Here is a 15,670-nt window from a genome sequence, read left to right on the forward strand (position 1 = left end):
CTCTGAAGTCTCGTAAAATGTGATAGATAGTTCAGCGATCGGAGTGTAAAAGCCTCTGAAGAGAAGATATGCTTCCCATACCTATCCATCATTCAGGATTCCTTATTGGGCGGATGGATAGAAGAAGCTAGCTGCTAGCTCCTCCTTAGTGGCCGCCGCCACCACCATGGCATCAACAGGTAAGCCCTTGGATAAAAATTCTTTGTCTTTAGGGTCGGAAAGAAATTTATTTGGCCTCCTGGGGACCGGTTCCACGGCATCAGAAGTCTGCCATGCTTTCTGACTCACAAGATCCAGTAATTCATCAAATGGAGGAGACACCCATGAAGCTGAAGGTTGAGACCCGAAAGCCTTCAGGTACACTGACTCCTCAGACGGGGTAACGGTGGACCAGCCGTATCTCTGCCTGAGGATCTCCAAAATGTCTGCAAAGGAGACATCTTCAAAGGACGACTTAGGGGACCCCTCAGACTCATTGAGGTCAGTGTCGGATGTGACAGACTCATCAGGGGAGTCTACATGCTTCCTCTTACATGATCTCTTCCGAGGGGGCTCCTCTGGGGAGGTCTCGGAAGATCGGGGGCCACCCAAATAGGGGTCCTGAGGTTGTGGGGGTCTCTGCCATCTCGGGGGAGAGAGGATGCTGAGACTGTAGTCGGCACTTGAGGGAGTATAGCATCAGTACTTTTACGTGGGGCGGATGAACTACACAACATGCTCCTCATCCTCACGAAGACCGATTCCTCTGGTTCCGAATGACGCCCTGGCTCTGGAGAGTGTAGGTGCCAATAGCTCCAAAAAAATCGGCTCAGAGAATGATGTAGGGTTCGAGCTCACTCGGGCTGACGCACCAAGAGGAAAACTCGGCACCGAAGTTAGGTTCCAAGTGTCCCCCTCGGGGCTGATGAAGAGCTTCAGACCCTAGACACTTCGGATGGTGCAGACAGTGTCGGAGTGGAACTCTGCTCCGAGACAACCACACGGTGTGCTGGAGCAGAGGACACCACTATAGTCGGTACCGGCAATATCGGCTCCAAAGGCCCAATCTGGGTTGGAGGAGGAAAGAAAGCAGGATCGGTAGCAAGAGTCGGCTCCAAGACCGAATGGGTCAGAGCTGATAATTTTGGCAAGGCCGACGACTTGAGGAGTCTGAGCACCACTCTCTCGATGTCTTCAGATAAGCTCCTGCAGGATCTGGAGGACAGTGTGGGAGACCTTGTTCTCTGCAAAATAGGTGATTTTAGAGTAGGGGAGACCGGTGGAATGTCTGCAGACCGACTCCGAAGAGGTCTTCTAGTGATCGGCACCGAAACACTTGGTGCCGATACTGCAGGGTCCATGTCCAAAATCTCAATCAGCCCCGAAGACTGTGGAGCCGAAGAGACAGAGACCAACTCCAATTTTGGTAACTTCTGTGGATGTTCAGAGACAGAAGTTGAGGATGGAGAAGGCCATTTAGAGGTCTTGCCCTTATTTCTAGAAGAATGCGACCTAGCAGAGGAGGAAGAACTGGCTAGGTCTTCCTCGAAGGAAGGTTTTAACATGCCTTTTAAAATCAGCTTATTCTTCCGTTCCTGGAGTACTCTAGGGCTAAAAGAATGACAAAAAGGACAAGTTTCTTGTAGATGTATGGCCCCTAAGCAGTACACACAGATGCTATGTCCATCAGTGATGGACATTTTTTGTGAACATTTAGTACACTTTTTAAAGCCTGTTTGTGTTCTTTATGTTCCTTGGACATAATGGCAGTAGAGAAAAAAAACACACTCGCACAAGAGAGGAACTAGATCCTCTAACTTAAGCAGATCTAGCCCCAACACCCACAACAAAAATAAAAAGGTTTTACTAGGTTCTCTAACTTAAACGAACCCAGTGCAAGAAAGAAAAAAGGGAGAAAACTAGCACCTCTAAGTTAAACGGTCTAGTCAAAAAACACACTCATGGGAACCACACACAAAGGGCCAACAGGCCCAAGTAAATTTTTATAACAGCAATAAAGTCAAATCCGGTTAAAGACACAAATCGGTAATCACAATGAGACTGTCTGCAATCAGAAAAAGCTTCACAAGAAGCAAAATCTCCTAATAAGCAGTACAACAATAAAACTGAATCACTTAGCCACGGCCAACCAAAAGAAGCTTCCGACTGAAGACGCGGCAAACGAGATCTGGGGAATGTGCTCATGACCATGGGATACACCTCCTAGCCACGAGCCAATCAGAAGTTTTCAGGCTTTCTAAGCAGCAGAGTCAGAGCCGAGGATCGGCTCCAAACCCACACGTAATAATGGAGGCGAGATAGGACTATATAACATTAAGGAATTACTGCATTAATGACAAAATGTAAACTTGAGTATATACCCAACAATTCTTTTATCATACCGTGAGGGTAACAGGCAGAACATACAAATGCCTGCCTCTCACAATATGATGGTGTTATTACCCTCAGATTCCCCACAAAATTCTTGCCCGTGACTACACAAAAACCTTTGTGGTAGACTAAACTAAACTGCAACTGGAGAAAATACCTAATCATAAGTCATGTCAGGCATACCACAGTCAAGCACTTACTGGGGATGAACGTGTCACAGAAGGGGAGCACCTAATGAGCAACTTTGAAAGTGTCTGGCTAGCCCAACTAACATTAAATGTACAATGTTTGTAGAGTTGTAAAGGATATCTAGAGTGCTTCTTTCTTACCTGTCCCACTGTCCAATGCATGGTCCACAAGCATTAGCGAGTACAACACCTCCAACTTTACGCAGTATTTCTGCCTGTAAAGAAAAGCACATAATACACTCAAGTACAGTGAAATGTTAATATTAAACAGAAAATGCATTGCAGGCAGTAAACATGCTACATTAAAGTGAAAACCAGGACTGATACTTCTATACTATTCTCTGCCAAAAGGTACAAAGATCTTATGTTTCACTCAGCCTAACTGAAAATTATCTGATGAAATCTAAGGCCAAACTGGGTAGTAGAGGGCTTTGAGTAAGGTTTACAGAGTTGCCACAGTGGGGTGGGTAAGGGGACGGACGGGAGGTAGAAAATCTAATAGCAAAACTCATCTTTGCTGGGTCTCTGATATTTTTGTTCCCACTTAAATAAACCCTTCATTGGAGTATCTGAAGATAAATTTTCCTCAGTCTCGGAATCCCAGTTATCTTGTGTAGAAACGTATAATCCAAGCCTGCTTCTTGCTCATGAATCTGAAGGGTGTGCGTGTGTGTGTGTGTGTGTGTGTGGGGGGGGGATCCTTTTTTTTTTTTTTAGAGGCTTTCAGTATGCCACTGGTAAAAGGTAAACCATTCGTCCTTCACTCCTTCAGTTGAAGGTAATAAAGGAGCAGAAGTACACTTAAGCTTGTGTGCCCCTTCCTTGGGAATGCCTATCGAACAGGAGCACGCAGACATCTTCCCGGAATCCTTTTCCTCAGCATGGTTTGGCATGGGAATAATGTCCACCCTCTCCTCAGTACCTGGCAAGAGTTTGTTTCCCCTAGCTAAAACAGATGTAACAGCAGTCTTGGAGGACATGCTCGTCTCTTGCCTCTTAGCAGCTTCATGCACAGAAAAGCCAGAAGAGGCAAGAAGCCAGCTTATGATTCAAGGGCTCTGACAAAGCCACTGCATTATCACCTACTGTAGGCTAAGAAAAAAAGGAAGCTGAAATGGAAACCAAAGCATCCCTGAATACTTTTCCCTTCTTGAGGACCAGAAGGGGAACATATGAAGAACCAGAACCTGCTCCATGGCTCTGCAGTTGAGAGCCACCAACCTTTGGTTTTCAAATGTTAAAAGGAAGGAATTATGCTAGTTCCGTGAGTTTTATTACAAACTGAACAGGACTAAATGTCGCGTTCCTCTCCTAAAAATGCCAGACAAGTGATAATCTTTAGGGGATATGGTAACAACACAAACACTTCCTTTTTCACGTGGACAGCTTCAGAAAACAATAGAAAGGACGACCCAACGGGGTACTTATCTACCTACTTCATGAAAACTACCAGACTCCAAAGCAAAGAAGCCATAGCACAGAGCAAGACTTGCTTGTTGCTTAAAAGGCAAGAAAGTATTAAGTTTTGGCACCCATGCATCTGCCTTTATACTGTATGACCCTTGAACTCTAATGGTCATACAAGAGCATGGAAGGTGCCCTAAAGCTTTGGAAGCTGGCTGGATATTCAGTTCTTGGCAGGATACAACTTATACAGCGTAGGCTTCTACAACAGTGCTTTAATTATGAACTTGTTTCTCCAGTACTCTGACGTGCAGCAACCTCTAGTAAGAGAAAGTCGCAGGAGTGATGGGGCAGGGCCTGATGCAAAAAATGCTTTCAATGTGCAACAGCAAAGCTGTGGCATGGAAGAATAAATCCATGACTGATGCAAGCAAAATTATTTTGATTAGTGTCTCAGGTGCCTACAGGAGCTGACAATGGACAATAAGTATGAACAGCCACTGATGGCTCACCAATCTTGGAAGGAGGGAAGCCATGGCTCTGTCTCACCTTGGTGTTACTGAGCAGAAGCACTAGCAGTTATACCTATTGAGCACAAGCCTACACATCTGATGCAGTAGTACAGAAGCATAAGCCAGGGTATTTACCCGCTGAGACACTCCCCATAACAGCAGCACGTACAGAACCCTCCAAACTGCAGGGGAGGGTACTTCACTAGTGAGGGGTGGGCAGGCTGCCCTGCTCCCTACCACCAAACTCTTGCTAATGGAGAACAGACAGGCCACATAAGGCCTCCTTGGCAAGAACAAATAGGACACGGGGCACTCACCTAGATGGAGAATGCCAGGTTCCTGAAACCATGAAAAAGATGGATAATAATGGGTGGCCTGCGAGAAGGTTGTCTGCTCTGGATAACTAATGCCATTTCCTCATACAATATCATTAGATTAGCACAATCCAGACAAATTACAAGCTTTAGTAACCGGGTTTGGGGGGAAGGGGTCATATTCCTCTCACTGGGGAACACTAATGTCAAGTGCCAGGCAGCAAATGCAGATCCCATGCTCATCGTAATCCTTGGTTTGGCACCATACATTGTACAAATACACCTAAAGGGTAAATATAAAATTATATACAAGCATCATTTCATGGGAAAATCACCTGCTACTGGATGGAGGAACTGTTCAAATAAAGGGGAATGGCAGGAGGCATTATGCATCCAAGGTAAAAAGCCCTCCTACAAAATAAATGGATATCAAACACTCAATCAAAATTCAAGTTTCAAATCTTGGTGAAGAAGCGAACCAGCTTAATGACTGTGGTGGCTTAAACTCTACAAATAGAAGCTACCACATACTTCAAAGGGATAGCCACTGATGGGATTTGCAATGGGTTAACCATCCGATAGTGAAGGACACTGTAGTCAGGAATTACCTGGGCAGTTATTCAGCCCTTTTTAATCCTAAAGGAAGAGACAAACAAGTGGGCCTGTGCTCCTGAAGTCATGCACAAGGTTATCAAGAGCTCTTTCTCCCTGGACTCTGCAATTGAATGAAACCTGGAAGGTGAGGTGGATTGCCAAGGATGGTTCCAAGGTTACCATCCAGAGGAAATGTGCAAGTCCTTAATGATACTGAACTCATTCCCCCCAGTACAGCTCTTTTGAGTGTGTACTTTTAACTCCCAGTGGGTGTGGCTTCAGCATTTAAAAAGAAATTAAGTTATCACCTTACACTTCTAACAAATACTCATTGATAGAGGTGAAATAATACAATTGCATTTGCAATCATGAATATTCTGATACCTTGTATGTAACATGGTTTTGGAATTGATGCTAATATGAACAAGCAATACATGATGCCTAAAGGCACCGTAGAGGTAAGTGCAGAAATACCTGGAGGCGCACTCAGCTGTAATGAGTTAATACCCGAAAAAGGACAGCTTACATCCCCTACAAATATGGGTCTACAAACACAAGAGATTCTGCTGACAGAGGTGATGGCCACAAGAGTTTTCAAAACAAACTTCAGAGCCATGGAAACAGCCAGATAAAACTGTTTTTTTGGGATGGGATGGGGCAACTAAGTCTGCTGATAATAAAAGTTCAGATTCACCAGAAATAGCTTCTTGAAAGGCAGGCAAAAAATGCTGAAACTCTTAGAAAATGCTATGCAAACCAGTACTGGATCGTATTTTTACCCTTCACAATGTCAATGTGTGCCCCAAAACATCTTAGAATAGGACAGACAGAAAAAAATACCTAATACACAAGATGGCAAAAAAGTGAGCATAAGATACACCTCCATCTAAACAAGAGAGGAAAGACTTTGTTGGCAGTCTCAAACCACCTCATAGTTTGGCCAGAAACTCCAATAGGAATGGAGGACCTAATGGTGCTGGAGCTGCCTTGTAAGCTAACCAAGGGGTCATCCCTAGCTTGTACTGGGAAAGCTGCTGCTATACTAGGGACTGGTCAGCCTGAAACCATGTTTTTTGCAGTCAAAGTGGGGCACAGAGATGAAATTTTGGTCATTGTAAAGACAAGAGAAAAACAATGTCCTTCTCAGCCACTAAAGAGGGAGATGGGGTTTGGGTCCTCTATGACTTTTGATAGAAAGTGTGAAATGAAAGGGAAAGAAACATGAATTTCCATGCAACAGTACAGACTAAATAGCAATAATGTTTGGAAAATGATGCACAGGGGCAGCAAAGAAACAGCCAATTTTGATTCCAGACAGATATGCAAAAAGGCATTCATGATGTCTACTATCACCATCAAGACACCCTCCAAGTGAGAGAGGTACGAATCCTTGGAGTCAACTTTCAGAAAGTACAGTTTTGTACCTACCATAAATGTAGATGTTCGAGTGCTAATACAGCTGCAGTCATAACAGATGGGTTCTCCTACCGTCAGGTGGGTCCTCGGTCGGCCGAATTTCAAAGTCTAGGTCCGGCGTCGGTTGTCATCACTTCTTCCCCGACGTCAGTGCGACAGGGGTATAAAGGAACCAGCAGACACCATTTTCTTCAGTTTTTCTTGCCCCAGATGTCAGGTGCCCCCAGAAGGAAGGCAATACATAAATTTGTGTAATCATGCAGTGCAATATAATCAAAATACAGTAGTTGCAAGCAAATACATCATAAATGAATACCCCAATCAGGTTGTATGAGGATGTGTTAGCCTATAGGCCTGTCCCAAGAGGGGAAGGAGGGAGGGAAACCTGGACTGCAGCTGTATTAGCACTCTAACATCTACATTTATGGTAGGTACAAAACTGTACTATGTTCATCGTGCATACAGCTGCAGTCATAACAGATGGGTAGAATCCCAAAGCTTAGAAAGGGGTGGTAGGCACTAGGTGGAATTAGGAGGAGCCAAAATGCCCTGCAAGACTGCAGTGGCAAAGCCTGCTCTAGATTTTGAGTATAATGGTAGGTTGTAGTGCTTGGAGAAGGTATGCACAGAACTCCAAGTGGCTGCTTCCAAAATATCCTTGGTAGGAACTCCTCTGAGGAATGCTGCAGAGGTGGCTGTGGCCCTGGTGGAATGAGTCCTAATGCCTGTAGGAACAGTTTTGCCATGAAAGGAATAGCAAAAGCGTATGCAGTGGGCTATCCATTTTGAGATTGTCTGTTTGGAAATTGGCTTCCCTTGAGCTCCTACCGCATAGGCCAAAAAGAGCTGTTCTGATTTTCTGAAAGGCTTTGTTCTGTCAAATAATAACGCAGTTGTCTGTGGATGTCCAAGGAATGTAGTAATCTCTCCCCTTTGTTTTGAGGATTAGGATAAAAAGTAGATAAATGTATGGCCTGATTTAAAGCTACCCTGGATACCACTTCAGGCATAAAGGACGGGTTGGTTCGTAAGGAAACTCTGTCCTGATGGAAGATGATAAAAGGTTGGACAGCCATGAGAGCCTGTAGTTCTGAAACTCTACGAGCTGAGGTGATAGCCAGAAGGAAAGCTGTTTTCCAGGACAAATATTGCAAATCTGATGAGGCAGCTGGCTCAAAGGGAGGCAAGGTCAGTTTTTCCAGCATGAAATTAAGATCCCAAGCAGGTATTGGTTGTTTTCTTGGAGGCCTTAAATTCTTAGACCTTCTGAGGAAATGCCCTAGGAGAGGGTGAGAGAATAAAGGTGGATCAGTGTTGTAGTCTGCAGAAATGGCTGATGCATGGATTTTGATGGAGGAGAAAAAGTCCACTGCTTAGCAGTTCAGCCAAATATTGTAGTATTTGAGGTAAATTCAGTTTTCCAGGATCCTGGTCCTTTTTATCATTCCAGACACAAAAACGTTTCCATTTTGCGAAGTAAGCTTTTCTAGTTGATGGCCTTCTGGCCTCCAAAATGACATCCTGCACCTCCTTGGAGAATAGGGCCTGTTGTGATGCTAAGGAATCTTTCATGCGGCTAGATTGAATGTTTTTAGCTGGCTGTGAAGAGTTTTGAAACTGTGCTGAGTCAGAAGAGGCATTAGAGGCAGGGTCCATGGTGGGGAATGAGTCAGGCTCCTCAGGAGTGGGTACCAGTGTTGCCTTGGCCAGTCCGGAGCAATGAGGATCATCTTTGGTCTGTCTGCTTTGGTCTTTAATAGAACTTTGGGCAGCAGAGGAAGAGGAGGGAAGGCATAACGGTCATAGATGTCCAACTGAAGGAAAGAGCGTCCACTCTCCAGGCCTTTGGATGGAAGATCCTTGAGCAGAATTTTGACAATTGATGATTCTTGTGGGAGGCAAAGAGATCTATGTCTGGCCTTCCCCATTCTTGTATTATTTCTGTAAAAACTTTTGGATGCAATTTCCATTCGTGTGGATCTGTCATATTCCTGCTTAGGTGGTCTGCCAGCAGTGTTTTCCTTGCCTGGCAAGTACTGTGCTTGTAGTTCCATTTGTAAGTCCATGGCCATGTTCCAAAGTGACATGGCCAGTCTGCATAGGGGGTAAGAATGTGTTCCTCCCTGTTTGTTTATGTACCACATAACTGTGGTGTTGTCCATTCTTATCAATAGTTGGCCTGGTTGTAGAAGGTCCTTGAAAGCTATAATAACATTTATTACTGCTAGCATTTCTTTTTGATTGATGTGAAGGTGCTTTTCTTTTTGGGACCATTTGCCCTGAATGCACCGGTCTGTCATGTGCGCCCCCCAGGCGTAGTCTGAGGCGTCTGTTGTGATGACTTGATTTGCTTGAGGCTTGCTGAATGAAGACCTGTGTTTGTTTGACATGCTTGAGCCCACCACAGAAATTCCTTTTGCAGGCATGGAATTAGTGGTATTATTGTTTCCAAACTGTGGCTGTGTTGAGACCATATGTTTTTCAGGTACCATTGTAGTTTTCTCATATGCAGCTTTGCACATGGGATTAGTAAGATGCAAGATGCCATGAATCCCAGAGCCTGCAGGATTTTCCTTGCAGTCAGCCTGGTGCAATTTGCTAGTGTTCTGAAGTATTGAATTAGTTGCCCCTGCTTCTCTGGCGTGAGGTAGGCCATCTGGGTGTTTGTGTCCAAATTGGCACCCAGGAAAATTATCTTCCAAGAGGGTATTAGCCTTGATTTCTCTTTGTTGACTGTGTATCCCAGAGAGTTTAATAACATTATTACATAAGCCAGATGTTTCAGAAGAATGTACTTGCTGTCCGCTTGGATCAGGCAGTCGTCCAAATAAGGGTATATTTGTATCCCTTGAAGTCTGCAGTAGGCAATTACTGATGCCTTGCATTTCGTGAATACTCTGGGCGCAGTAGATAAGCCAAAGGGCAATGCAGAGAATTGATAATGGGTTGAACCTGCAAGAAATCTGAGGTACCTTCTGCAATTTTGTCTGATTGGGACATGCAGGTATGCCTCCTTGAGGTCCAATGTTACCAGCCAAGACTCCTTGCCCAGCACGGGAAGAAGTTGCTGTAGAGCGAGCATCTTGAATTTTGGTACGAGTAGAAATGTGTTTAGGATGGATAGATCCAAAATAGGTCTCCAATCTTTTCCCTTCCTTGGCACCAGAAATAGCCTGGAATAAAAATCTTGACCTTGTTCGTGTGTAGGTACCTCTTGAATAGCTTTCATGTTTATGAGATCTGAAATTTGCCTTTGTGCCTCTGCCCTTTGTGTGGCAGGTTTGGCATACCTCTCATTTTTGGAAGGGTATGAAAATGGAATTTGTAGCCTCTGTTTATAATGTCCAGGATCCATTTGTCCTTTGTGACAACATGCCAATTTTTTGAGAATAATGCCAGCTTTCCTCCTAAGGGGGCTGCCATTTGAGACCTGGTTGGCATGCAAAGGGGAAAGTCATTGGGTTTGCTTTCTGAAAGATTGCGAGTTGTCCTCACCACCTCTGTGTAGGAGCCTGCCATTGTCTGCCTCTATACGATCCTTGTGATTGTCCTCTGCCCCTTGGGCACCTGTATCTGCCTCTTTGGGGTCTGTCTGTGGCAGGAAAGGACCAGTTTTTGGAAGGCCAATTTCTACTAAAACGTGGGGGTTGAACCTGTAGAAATTCTTTCACAGTTTGCATTGATTTAGCCTTTTCCTCCATTTTCCGTAATACTTCTTCAGCATTAGTACCAAATAGTACATCCTTTTGAAGAGGAGCATCTAGTAATTTAGCTTTGACATGATCAGGCAAGGCTTGTTCCTTGAGCCAGGCATGCCTACATATGACTGAGCCTGTAACAGCAGCTCTACATGAGGCCTCTAGAGCATCAAAACCACATTGTAAGGTATGCTTACCCACTTGTTCTGCACTATGCATCAAACCCTGCAACTCCTTCAAGTCTGGTTGTTCAGGTTGTGACATTTTACTTTTCAATTGTGATAACAAAAACTGTTGGTACTTTAGCATATGAAACTGACAGTTTAAGGCCCTCATGGATAAGGTAGCCAAGGTATATACCTTTTTCCCCCACCTTTCTAAGGATCTGGAATCTCTCTCGGAAGGCAATGGATTTTTGGCAATGGAGGCCTTAACTCCCTTGGGGCCCTGTGAGATGGTTTCTAGGCCAGCAGCATGGCTTTTGTATAGAAATTGGTGAGAGTCAGGAACCCTGTAGTACCTGTCAGGCTTAACTGGAGCTGGAGGTAGAGAGTCCGGGTTAAGGCAGGCTTCAAGAGTAAACATCATCTAGGATGTCCAAGACAGGAGGTATAGCCAGAGGCCTGTGCTGGGGTAACAAAAGAAATTCCCTGAGCCTTTTCTTGGAATCTGAATAATCCTGGCCTTCCCAGTGGAAGTGTTCCCTTAAGGTATGCAAAGTTTCCCCAAATGAGTAATCCTCAGGGGGGATACAGAAGGAATAGACTCCTCCGCATCAGAGTCTTCAAAAGGGGAGTAAGACTGTTCCTGATTATCAGAGTGTTCTGAAATAATGGAGCCCTGATCAGAGGAGGGGGAATCTTCCTCCACTCTGGGCCTTTTGTCCGAGGGGCTGAGAACCTCTGATTAGAGTAATTAAATCCTCAGCCATTTTAAGCATCTGTTTCTTAGGCATGGGGCCTGGAGATGGGCCCTGTGTAGCTGGTCTCAGAGTGCATGGTTGCTTTAGACTTGGTGAAAGCCTTGATAGAGAAAGAAAAGGAAGGTCTGAAGACACCTTGAGTGGAGGTGGACCTGTCCACATTCTGTGTTTCAACGCCAAGAGTGGCTTCGGTATCTGTAGTCAGGGTGTGGGCCGAGGAGCCTGTGACCTTGGGCACAGGAGACACCGCCAAAGATGTGTCGTCGGTAATCAGGGGCTGCGTAGGCACCTCACTGAGAACTGGACCACGTGTAGTAGGCTTTGGCATGGTGTCAGTAGAGGCCGCGGACCTCGAGTGTCGGTCCTTGTCTTTGCGGTTTTTAGACAAAACCGGAGTCGGAGTATCCGATGACATAGTATAGTTAAATGCTTTCCCAAAATAATGCTGGGCGAACTCCGCCCGACGCTTAATAGTGAGTTTGTTGAATGTAGCACAAAAGCGACAGACCGAGACGTCGTGGTCTGAGCCTAAACAAGGAATACAGAGGGAATGGAAATCCTCATGCGATATTTGCTTCCCACAAGAAATACAATTATTAACGTTGTCTGACATCGGTCTGAGGCAAGAAAAGTTTCCCCAACGGGGTACTTAGCTTTTAAGAAGACTTCGGTTTCCAAATTTTCGTAATCTCAGGAGCTGGCCGAACGGCACTTGCGAACTGCTTCTGCTTCGGGCACCGCGCGGCAAGAAAGACTGAAAAAAATGGCGTTGGCTGGTTCCTTTATACCCCTGTCGCACTGACGTCAGGGAAGAAGCGACGACAACCGACGCCGGACCTAGACTTTGGAATTCGGCCGACCGAGGACCCGCCTGATGGCAGGAGAACCCATCTGTTATGACTGCAGCTGTATGCACAATGAACATCCTGGTACACTGGATGTATTCTGAGGTCAGGAAGGTCTAAGATCCTTATCCTTTCAAAATGAGGAAGGAGTTTAAGAACAGAACAATTTGCCTCTCTCTAAAATAGTACAGCTTCCTATGTTCTAAAGATTAATATCTGTAACTGTTCCATGAACTCTGCAGATACATCTTTGCTACTCATCCAAGCTCCTTCTGCAGAAAGAACCAACATTTCCAAGATAACAGACTACAAGCCTAGAAAGACTAAACTGGTCAAGGGATTAAAAAATGGAGGAGGAGGCACACCACAGTGGTAAACTTGACTGATGCTTGGGTTGGGGGGCCCTCTTCATCTTACAAGGGTGTGTTTTTTTTTTTTTTTGGAACTAGGTCAACCTAAAAGTGAAGAAAGTGGGGAGAGTATTGAAAAACTACCCAAGGTGCTCAACACTCATTTCCTAAATAAGCAGATCCTGGTACGTCTGCCTAAAGAGAAAGTACAGTTGTGCACACTTACCATAAATGTAGATGTTCAAGTGTATTCACTGTTGCAGTCATTACATTTGGGTAATCTGCTGGCAGGTTGCCCTCAGTCGGCCTGAATAACAAAGTCTTGGGTCCTGCGTCAGTTGCTGTCTCCTCTTCCATGACGTCAGGTGTATAAAACATGCAGCCAACGCCATTTTATTCAGTTTTTCTTGCCCCAGATGTCAGGTGCCCCTCAAATGGGGAGCAAAAAATATATATACAAACAGTAAATATATCAATGCACTTTTAGAAACATACTTTACCTTCAACTAAAACAAATACACCACAAAGACTTTTGAGTATAGTGACGGAAAGAAAAGGTATAGAATGGGGGATGGCGGGTGGGTAACCCAGGCTGCAACAGTGAATACACTCGAACATCTACATTTATGATAAATGTACACAACTGTACTATGTTCTTCGTGTTTCACTGTTGCAGTCATTACATTTGGGTAGAATCCCAAAGCTATGGATGGGAGGATGGAACTAAACAGCATTAGGAGCAGCTATGAGGCCCTGCAGGACTGCAGTGGCAAAGCCTGCCCTGGATTTGGAGAAGAGAGGTAAATGATAATGCTTTGTGAAGGTATGAACAGAGCTCCAAGTAGCAGCTTCTAGAATGTCTTTGGTTGGGACCCCTCTGAGAAAAGCTGCTGAAGTAGAGGCAGCCCTGGTGGGATGTGATCTGATCCCCTTGGGCACAAGTTTACCATGGTGCAAATAGCAGAAATGAATGCAGTGGCTTATCCATTTAGAGATAGTCTGCTTTGATACAGCCTTCCCCTCTGATCCTGCAGCAAATGCTACCAGTAGTTGCTCAGAATTTCTTAGAGATCTGGTCCTGTTTAAGTAGAATCTTAGTTGTCTATGTACATCCAATGAATGCAGAATCTGCTCCCCCTTGTTCTGCGGATTTGGGTAAAATGCTGGCAGGTGAATGGGCTGGTTAACAGCCACACTGGATAAAACCTTAGGCATAAAAAAAGGATTGGTCCTGAGGGACACACTGTCCGGGTAAAATATAATAAAAGGCTTCACTGCCATGAGAGCCTGTAGTTCTGACACCCTTCTTGCTGCAGTGACTGCCAAAAGAAAAGCTGTTTTCCAAGATAGAAATTTTATATCCGTAGTAGCTTCTGGTTCAAAAGGAGGCAGGGTGAGTTTTTCCAGCACAAAATTGAGGTCCCATGCAGGAGTTTGTGCTCTTCTGGGAGGCCTTAATTTTTTGGCCGCTCTAAGATACTGTTTAAGCAGTGGATGAGAAGAGGGAAGGCTCTGTGTTGTAATCAGCCAAGATGGCAGAGGCATGGATTTTTATTGAAGAAAAATATAGGCCCTTGTCAAGCATATCAGTTAAATATTGTAAAAATTTGAGGAATATTGGGCTTTGCTGTGTCTATTCCTTGTGCTTGGTTCCAAGCACAGAATCTCTTCCATTTATCAGCATATGATTTTTTAGTATTAGGCCTTCTGGCTTCCAAAATGACATCCATCACAGATTTACTGAGAGGTGTGGTTGGAATAATCAGTTGATTAGCCATAGGTTCATAAGTAGGTACTAGGCTATTGGCCCTAGGGCCTATACAAAAGCCTAGCCAAAACGGTACCCTGGCTTTCACCACCCAAGAAAATTATTTTCCTGTGCCCCTGTCAAGCAGAACCACAGAAGTGATCCCCGGGGTGAATTTCCTATTACCCATCCAATCAAGATTTTTCTTGAAGATTGCTAATGAGGAACTCTGTTTGACATAGATAGTCTGTTCCAAAGTATGGGAAGTCTTTGGGACAGGAATCTGTCCCTCCAGCATGTTCTGTTTATTGTGGTGACAAGGTTTAGTTACCTACAGTGTGTAGCTCAGAGGGATTGGGATTTCTTTAAGTGGAGCATGTCCAACAGCTCTGGGTTTGACACAGCTTTGTATGTTAGGCAGAGATCGCCTCTGAGTAAGCGATATGTGACTGAGTAAAGCTGGAGTTTGAGACGGTCTGCGTAAGGCATCTGCTTGAGGCCAGTAATCCATTGTGAGGTATTTTTGCAGCCTTTCCAGTTGTCATAGATGTCTTGTGAGGTACATACCAAAAGGGGCATTGTACTCTACAATGGGTCTAATGAGTGATGAGTAGAGGGCAACAATGACCTCTTTTTCTGGATGAGGAACCTTTTGCGATGAGGTGTGCCACACAGAAGGATTTCCTGACTACTGTGGCGATGTGATTATCAAAGGAGAGACTACTGTCCAGCTGTGTCCCAAGGACTCATCACACCTTTGATGTTAAGTAGACTACCGCCTATGTGGTAGTTCACGGGTACAGAGTTTTTACCAAAGGGGATGACAATGCACTTTTTAGCACCGAGCTTGAGACCATGGCTTTGACACCAGGCACCTGTCTCAGTGAGGCCCTTTTGTAGGATGTCCACATCGTTAGCCAAACTAGGAGCCATAATCAAAACTCCTAACTAAATTTGCAGATGACTGCAAAGACCTTGTGTTAGCCTGTACTTCAGAAAAGTAGATACCAAACAGGAGAGGACCCAGGACTGAACCCTGTGGTACTCCACTTGTCACTGGTCTGAAGTCTGATTTGGAGTCTGCTACTTTCACAGTGTGGGTTCTGCCAGTAAGCCAGTTGGCAACCCATCTTGTGACATAGGTATTTATACCTAGTTTAGTGAGTTTATCTATAATTCCAGACTGGGGGATGGTGTTGAATGCCTTGGCGAAATCTAGATAGGCTGTGTGAACCACCTTACCCTCATCTATGGCTTTGGTGACTACTTCAAAGAAGTCTATCAGGTTTAGGAGACATGATCTGCCTTTT

The 15,670-nt window shown here is 44.7% G+C and overlaps 1 protein-coding gene across 1 annotated transcript in view; it reads right to left on the bottom strand.

Moving 5' to 3' along the window:
• ACO2 (aconitase 2) overlaps nt 1-15,670 on the bottom strand; it is a 1,318,356-nt gene that overhangs the window by 220,611 nt on the left and 1,082,075 nt on the right. Inside the window, exon 18 of the mRNA XM_044075713.1 lies at nt 2,700-2,773. Within this exon, the coding sequence (XP_043931648.1) occupies nt 2,700-2,773 (74 nt within the window). The remainder of the gene's footprint in view (nt 1-2,699; nt 2,774-15,670) is intronic.

The sequence above is a fragment of the Protopterus annectens genome, chromosome 1.part1 (genome assembly GCF_019279795.1).
Source record: "Protopterus annectens isolate FY-2018-M chromosome 1.part1, PAN1.0, whole genome shotgun sequence".
NCBI classification, from domain to species: domain Eukaryota; kingdom Metazoa; phylum Chordata; order Ceratodontiformes; family Protopteridae; genus Protopterus; species Protopterus annectens.